The sequence below is a fragment of the Apium graveolens genome, chromosome 9, assembly GCF_009905375.1.
Source record: "Apium graveolens cultivar Ventura chromosome 9, ASM990537v1, whole genome shotgun sequence".
In the NCBI taxonomy this organism is placed as follows: Eukaryota; Viridiplantae; Streptophyta; class Magnoliopsida; order Apiales; family Apiaceae; genus Apium; species Apium graveolens.
The window spans coordinates 2,931,242-2,939,911 of record NC_133655.1 but is presented as its reverse complement, the minus strand read 5'-3'; the positions used below and the strand labels follow the sequence as shown (position 1 = coordinate 2,939,911).

The following is an 8,670-nucleotide window of genomic DNA, read 5'->3' as shown; positions in this document are numbered from 1 at the left end:
TTAAATCACGTCGAAATATAACACATATGGTATGCAAATCGATCGTTGGGAGATGGAGAAAAATATAGTAAAGTTGGATTTTAAAAAAAATTATCGTTTGACGGGAAAAATTAAATTAAGAACGGAGGGGAAAAGCTGAAATTCTGTGTGGGTGAGTGTAGTTTAATCTGCCTGTAGGGGGGCCATTAGTTTAGATTGATCAAAGGGTGCAGATTAGTTTCTTGTTTTCATTTTAAGTCTTATTTCTATTTGAAAAAATGCCTATGTATATATATGTACATGTGCGTGTATATATTTAAGTATGTGTTGTGTGTGTGTATATATATATATATATATGTATATGCACTGAGTCAGGAATATTCACGAAAATAACCTACCTTCCTATACTATGCTTTAACAATATATTTGATTTTATATTTAATAATGAGTACTTGAAGTTTTAATTTCAAATCTTTAGTTACAATTTATTAAACTATAGTTGCTTAACAGCTATAATAAGTAATTTTTGAAAAAGAGTTAATTATTCAAATTTTGAATCGTTGTACCAAACCACTTTGTTTATTTGAATTTATTTTGATTTGGTTTGAAAAGTTGAATGATTGGGAGAAAATATATCAAACCATGAACATCACCGATCAGATTCAGAAAATAATTCAAAACTATCAAATGGACTCAATGAGCATGTCATGGATATAGCTAACTAGATTGAATGACAAAAGAGTGTTCTTATGTCTTAATAGTGTCACAAAGTTAATCAAACGTTAATGAACATCAACTTCATTAAACTGCAAAGATATTGTAACTTTTACATACTGATTGAGATTATAAAGAGATTTAAAGAGAGAGAGAGAGGAGAGAATGTAAACTCCTAACTAACTAAAGTGATTACATGCACACAAACATATCTATACTGAAATGATCTAGTAATAAACTTGACAGCCTGTCATTATCTGGCATTCTATAATATTGACTTGACTTAAACTAATTTGCTGATGCTGACTTTTACTGACTGGTCTCAGTTGAGTCTGTACTTAGTATCGTACCATCCCCCCTCAAGTAAGAAGGGGAAAATTTTATTACAACACCTAACTTGGACTGAAGCAAGGTGAGTTGATATAAGACTTTGGTAAAAATGTCGGCCGGTTGCAGAGCAGTACGCACATGGACAGGAGAAATAAGACCAACCTTCAGTTTGTCACGTACAAGGTAACAATCGATTTTAGTATATTTCGTCCATTCATGAAATACGGGATCGTGTGCAATATGTATGGCAGAATTATTATCACAAAAGAAAGGAACATGAAGAGGACTGGGATCTTGAAGAGACTGTAACAATTGAACAAGACATATCACCTCACAATAAGTATATGTAATGGAATGATACGCAACCTCTACAGAGCAGCGAGAAACTAAGGTTTGTTTCTTACATTTACAGGAAACCAAGGATTTGCCGAGAAGAATATAATACCTAGTTAAAGACCTCCTAGAATCAGGATAACCTCCACAGTCAGAGTCAGAAACTTCCTGAAGCTATAGAGAGTTATCAGCAGCAAAGAACATGCCTTGACCTGGGGAACCCTTAGTGTATTTAACCATTTTGAAGGAAGCTATCAGATGATCAACTTTCGGATATGAAATAAACTGAGATAAAATGTGAGCACCATACGATAAATCTGGACGAGTAATTGTCAAATATAAGAGGTGACCAACAAGACGTCTGTAAGTAACAATTTCAGAATTTTGTAGAGGTGGAAATTTTTTATCAATTAGTTTATGGTTTTGTTCCATAAGAACAACAGATGGCTTCACAACAGACAGACCAATATCATTTAGTATATCAAGCAAATATTTTCTTTGACTCACAAAGATACCGTCTATGGAACGAGCAATTTCAAGAATGAGAAAATACTTCATAGGCCCAAAATCTTTGATTCAAACTGAGAGTGCAAAAAGGCTTTACTTTGGCAATAAGATCAGCTGAATTACTAGTAATTAAAATATCATCCAGATAGACTATAACAACCACAAATTCTGACAGTAATTTGATGGTGAATAAGCTATGATCACAAGCAACTTGAGTGTCTCCAAATTGAAGTAAGGCTATAGCTAATTTGTCATGTCAGACCCGAGAAGCCTTCTTTAAACCATATATTGATTTCCTAAGTTTGCATACAAACTCAACATCAAAAGGAAAGTAATTTGAACCTGATGACAAATATTGAAATCCTGGAGGTAGCTTCATATAGTTTTCTTCTGAAAGACAGACGTGCATAAACGCATTATTAACATCCATTTGATGGATGTGCCAGTTAAAATTTCGCAGAAAGGGCTAAGACAAGACGAACTGTTGTCATTTTAGCAACAGGGGATAGGTCTCAAAATAGTCCATTCCAATTGTCAGAGTAAACCCTTTGACAACGAGTCGAGCTTTATATGTTAGTATGTGTGCCCTAGAGACAACACTATTATGTTTGTGTTATGAGATATTTAGATTATTAATTATGGTTCTATGGATTATTCTTTAGTAATTTATTATATCTTTATTTTCTGCGATAAAATATTATATTAATAAATATCCTTGGAATATGATATGTAAATCTACATCTCTAAGTACGTGACTAAGAAATGAGATTATGAGAATAATTTTAATATTTCTAAAGGTCCCTATTCTTGTATAATTGTTAAGCGACGATAATATATACATTGAGACTAGTGTGTTTGTTGACTGATGATCACATCTCATTGATCATAGGTATGGTGATACTAAAGTCAAAACACAGACACATGTATTAGATACATAGTGCTGGATTGACCCGTTGTGAGATACTACATATTTATAGTGTCATAAGTTAACCTCATAGTGATAATGATGTATTGGTCCATAGCCATGTCGATTCAAAAATCAAGGGAATAAGTAATTACCTTTAAATTCGAGCCACAAACATGTCGATTCGAGCCAGAGAGAGAACTTGGGAGACTCGCCTTCGACTTATCTTCAATTTGTGCTTTAATCTTGTTTGGGAGAGAGAGAGTTAGCTGAGTGAGAGAGACATCGAGAGAATTTAGGAGTTTATGAGGAAGAAGGTTTATCAGGTGGGTTTTTATTTTAGGGGGAAATTACCGCCTGAAATTTCCCAATTTCAGTATACATTTTAATTTGTTATTTTGTTTTTAGGACTAACTATTAATATTATTATTTATTTAATTTGAAGAAATACGATCATAAATATTTATATATAAATAATTTAAAATTTGTACTTTATTATATACTATATGTTAAAGTAAAAAAGTAAATCAAAAAATAATTTTGATTCCAGTTTTATAATAATATATTCATTTTTAAATATTATAAAAATATATTATTTCTATTTCTATTTTAATTTTAAATATTAAAATATTATTTATTAAATTAAAAAAATAAAGTAACTTCTGTATTTATGTATAATGTGTTTTTGTAAATTTAATTTAATTATATATTACATTTTCTATTCATAAAAAAACCAAAATATTATTTTTATACTAATTTCTAATATTAATTTTATACTAATTTATGATAATATTTTTACTTTATTTTTTTTAATTAAAAAAAGTAACTAATTTAACACCATGTGTTGGTTTTACATATTGTGCAACACCGACATTACTCTGCAACACTAGCTTAATAGCTATTGTAACACTAAGTGAGAGTTGTTACAATACGACAAAAAATTCTTAGCTAAAGTAACACTCTTTGTAACACTTGCATTACAGTAGCCCACTTATGACGTATTGAAACAAATCGATACAAAGAAAGTAAAGTAAGAATAAGAGAATCAAATAACAGTTTATTTATTCTCTTATAAATTGTTACAAAACTCTCTCAGGAAAATCAATGTTCTTGAGAGGTGTTAGTTATACCCGAGCTCACCGATAAAGATAATATATTCGGTGTTTATATATCACACAGCCACACAATCAATCTCTATGATATGTATAGTATAATTTATATAATTCCTATACATATCTAAATCAACAGTTTCGATCCAATAAATCAGGAACCGACTGTACACCATTCCACAAATGTTGGGACTGTATAAATCAACAAATCATGATTTACATTGTGACCCTGACAACAAGTCACATCTTGATCCATGACAAATACTGATACAGATCTTGATTGTATGCAGATCCTGACTAGTTGACAGATCCTAATTCTCTAGCAATTCCTAATTGTGACTTAGACATTTTTCCTAATACAATACCATCCAACCGTGATTGTCTTCGATTCGTAGCTAATTTTTGACTCCCAATTAATTAATTTAAACTAACTTTGATATCATGTTAGGTTTTTTTAAATAAATGATAATTGATAAAAACTAAACAAAAAGTAAAAAAAAAAGTAAATTAGAACAAAAAAATAATTTTATTGTCTGATTCCATATATATATAAGATACTCTATAAATCTCTTTACATAGGTCGTAAATTCAACAAATACAACTAAAAAATAGGTAACCCTATAATCACTGCAATTCGAAAACTATTAGCTAATAAATATTCAAAAACTACTTCGAACAACCTAATCACGATAAATCTAATTTTTTTTTTCAAATAATTTCAAATAATTATTTTCAACACAAATGAGAGGATTATATATTCTTATTATTCTTATGCTATATAGACTAACATAGAGCTATTGAAATTATCATCTAACAGAGTACATGTAACTTGTGTTTACATTTCACCCTATTGCATGGTCGCCTGCTTAACTTTGGACCGTGTCTTTGTTGTTTTGTCTAAAGCTTAGCCTGAGCCAGCCACCTATCAACCATGGCCAATGATTCTTCTGGCTTAAAAGCAGGAGCTGTGTGACCAGCACCCTATAAAATAGCCCAAGAAACCAAAATGATATAAATGACAAGTCATAACCAATTCAAATTTGATGCAGTGTCAAGTAAAAGTTATACTAGAGCTACCTTAACCGTTGCAAATGTCATCGAGTAGTTGCCTTGCGAAAAAGTTTCAGTGTAACTACATACACACAAAAATCAGGGTATACAGAATGATAAATGGACGATAATCGAGTTTGAACCAGAGGTCTAAGTTAACTAAACATACCCTGCTACTTGATTTTTAACAAACCATGGTGTCCAGGTTCTATCAACTGTTAAACCAAGAGAGCGGATCCATTTTCTGGTTCCAATGTATGGAAAAACCAAGTCGTGGTCACCACTGCGATTTGCGGAAACAAACCCTTAACATAATCAACAAATGCTATCAAATATTTAAAAATAACTTAATTTTGCACCTAGAACAACGGATAAATTTACCTGTATATCAGAGCTCGACAGTTATTTTTGGTGAGGTTTCGATGATAAACAATACTACTAGCAATATCATATGAGTAAGTATCAGTGTCATTTCGATCGATATCATAGTGATCTGTGTTGCACATCACCCACTCTTCTATTGTGCCCTGTTATTTGTAAACAAAACAGATAACATGCTGATAATTATGTAATTATCAGTATACTGATAATTTGTAATTTTTAACGTACAAGTACCTCCCGTATATGAAGAGCTTTCTGAACACTTTCGTCGGTTGTCCAAGCAATAGCATACTGGTAATTATCCTCCTGGAGAAAACCAAAAAAAAAAACAAACAGTTAATGGAGTGATAGGGAACAATTGTGTATCTGTGCTAATGAGTCATGTATATTACTCGACACCATGATTTCGGCGGTTGCTGAGACAAAGGGAGTGGAATTGCAGGATTCTTGTTAGAAGATTTTCCATCCCCTAGTTGCAGGATAGTCTTGGTTATCATGTTGGGGTTGCAGATTGGCTCCAATATTTGCTGGTCATATAGGTCCTTCAGGCACTGCATAAAAAGATAAATTCTCATTGTGCTTGACAATCCTCTTTTAAGATAATTCGGTTAATTTTAGTACTTTTGCTCCCATATTTCCATTTTGTCCCTAATCATTCATTCATGGACATGATTTTAGAACTGTGCAGTGATATAAATGCTTACCTTATCAATTTCTGCTAGAGCCTTCAGGCATAATCCATTTGCTCGATTCACTTCTATGTATTCGCCATTGCAGTTTGCTTTTGCTGACTACAATATTCATGATACAATTTTATCAGATTAATGGTCATAACTTGAATATTTGTGATAGTTTTAAAATCTGGTTATTCTGCAAAACATGCCTCAAATAGTTCATCAGATAAGAGTGCAAACTGATGGGCATATGGAATCCTTGCATTGAAGTCAATGTTTCTATCTGTTAGAGGGTTACCGATCATGTATCCCTGGAAGCAAAAAAGAACAAAAAAAATAAAGTTGCAATATTTTTAAAACAAACAATACAAGAAACAGGGCTTTATTGACCGCAAGTTCGGTTGTAATTCACTATAAATCGGTCGTTATCCATGAATGATGGTTGATTAATATGAGTTACTCTTAATGTGGTTGTTGTTTGCTTCTTTTTTTTGTCGCAATTTATGTTGACTGACGGAAGACTTAGTTCACGTGTTAGTGCAACGTGAAAGGTATACCGGCGGATGTGATGGGACCTGCATTATGACATATTGATGCCACGTGTGTGGGCCGGGTGGGATGATGTGGCAGGGCCACATCTTCAACCATGGAGCATGATCCATATTTTGTTCACTTATTACGATCAATTTTACCAATTGGCCATTGGTCGTTATACAGACCACTCTACGTCTAAGTAGGTCATTTTTCGATCATTATTACCCCTAGCTCTAAGTAGGTCATTTTTTCGACAGTTTTAAAATACTATGTTTCATGTAGTGAAAGCTAAACTATATATATCTGGTACACAACTCTACTTACTTTTATATTTAACCTGGGAACATTTCCAGCTTCATTGCCTGCAAAAATTGCAATAAAAAAAATCATTACAAGAGTTAAAATTCAAAGAATAAAATTCTTATACAATAGGATAATAAACTCCACATGTATCTACCATTGATAATATTCTGAACCATAACCGGAACCGATATGCCAGAGTACGAAACACCAGAAATATATAGCTGATTGTTTAGAAATTTAGGATGATTCTCAAGCCACTGCATCAACAAGCAGCAGTAAAACAAGAATTTAGTATTTCAAATTTACTATCAAGAAAACAGATAAGTAAATTCAAGTTACAATGGCATCAGAAACCTTCATAAGAAACTCATAGATAGTTGCTGCCATCAAGGTGTCACTGTTTCTGTAAGTAGCTTTACTTTTCGTATAGGTAAACCCAGAATTAGGTGGATCTACAAATATAACGTTGGCCACCTTCAAACAAAATGCATGTGTTTTTAACAAGTTAATCTAAACAATTAAAAATAGTATCCTGAATAAATGTAGCTTCTTCAAGATTGAAAAATTACCGCGTACCTTCGTCCATGAGTACGGATTTACCTCTAGCTGTGGTAATTTTCCGTATGAGTTTGCATAATCAAATTTCAACGGCCCTACATCATACAAAGTCCACACAAAATAATCAAAACAAAATAATTAGGAGAGCGTTTGAAAACTTGCATTTCATTTCAAATGACAGAATTTGAGTTGTCAAATTCTCATATTTATACTAATATTTGAATGTTTAGTATTTCAAATAAAATCCAAATCCAAATTACCAAACAATTTATTTGATCAAATCCACAATTTCAAATGAAACTCAGTTTCTCAAACGGGCCATAAAACAATTTGATTATATATAATATATGATGGATGGCGACATGCATCTATGTCAATTATTTTATATGATAATTTGGTATATGTTGTAATCAAGTTTATGTTTCGTGCACGTACATAATTGAAAATTATGTGCCGAGAACAGTTGGTGGATGCTTGTAAGTTTGTAATTTTACAAAGGGTGGTTCAGAGTTCATAATTAAAAGAAATTAGAACAATGTTATGAGGTTTAACCTGTATAATAAAAGAAAGTTCGAGGAGAAGAACAACCAGGACCTCCAGTGATCCATATCATGAGAGGATCATCGGTCGGATTACGCTCCGACTCAACGAAGTAGTAAAACATCTGCAAATCTTCTTCATCTCCTAGTCCCACATACCTGCATGATGAACAATACAAGATATAACATCAGTAATCATCTAGACTAGATATTTCCAGTTCATGTAATCTTCTGCAGTTTTGAAAGCATGTTATGCTTGTTCGGACCAACCCTGTTTCGAGTCTGAATGGCAATACGCCGTAATATCCGGGAAGTGTCTTGATGACTGTCTGTGAGAAACAGAGTTCCAGAAGGTTTATCTGCAGAGTACTAAGAATCAGAATCACTCTTGTGATTGTAAGTTTTGTCATTGCTATAATTGAAGGAAATGATTGTAAGGGCATATTAATATAGCAATTGTTACGCATACCTAAAAGTCTATACCTAATGTTTGGTATACGTAAAACGGATTCTTTAATATATGTTCTTGTCCAATTAATACAGGTGACGAAGATTTTGCGTGCGTAACTGTTATACTTTATCCAAATCCAGGTTACTAAAAATCAGCACTACATGTAGGCAGTGCTGTTAAAAATTGATGTGCAGTAAAAAATGCTGGTGGAAAAAGTGCTGTCATGAAAATTAGATGACTGTATAGTATTTTTTTTTAATTTATGCATATTTTGAGATATAATATATAAAAATAATATTTTTGA

At 32.3% G+C, this 8,670-nt stretch overlaps 1 protein-coding gene across 1 annotated transcript; it reads right to left on the bottom strand.

Annotated features, from left to right (window-relative positions):
* Window positions 1–4,542: 4,542 nt before the first annotated feature.
* Window positions 4,543–8,345, bottom strand: LOC141682739 (serine carboxypeptidase-like 17). The gene is made up of 14 exons (XM_074487435.1): window positions 8,186–8,345; window positions 7,929–8,074; window positions 7,395–7,471; window positions 7,173–7,292; window positions 6,973–7,075; window positions 6,840–6,877; window positions 6,187–6,292; window positions 6,012–6,094; window positions 5,700–5,858; window positions 5,542–5,613; window positions 5,308–5,453; window positions 5,096–5,209; window positions 4,954–5,008; window positions 4,543–4,857 (listed from the first exon to the last, which is right to left on the bottom strand). The coding sequence occupies exons 1-14, from the start codon at window positions 8,323–8,325 to the stop codon at window positions 4,774–4,776; spliced, it is 1,443 nt and encodes a 480-aa protein (XP_074343536.1). The 5' UTR covers window positions 8,326–8,345; the 3' UTR covers window positions 4,543–4,773.
* Between the last annotated feature and the right edge of the window lie 325 nt (window positions 8,346–8,670).

Bases quoted from the DNA above. Each gene is read 5' to 3' on its own strand.
- LOC141682739 (XM_074487435.1), bottom strand. From the start codon at position 8,325: ATGACAAAACTTACAATCACAAGAGTGATTCTGATTCTTAGTACTCTG. The intron at 5,859-6,011 runs GTAAGCATTTAT...CTTTTTATGCAG, and splicing joins CTCTAGCAGAAATTGATAAG to TGCCTGAAGGACCTATATGA. The intron at 5,009-5,095 runs GTATGTTTAGTT...GTGTGTATGTAG, and splicing joins GTTAAAAATCAAGTAGCAGG to TTACACTGAAACTTTTTCGC.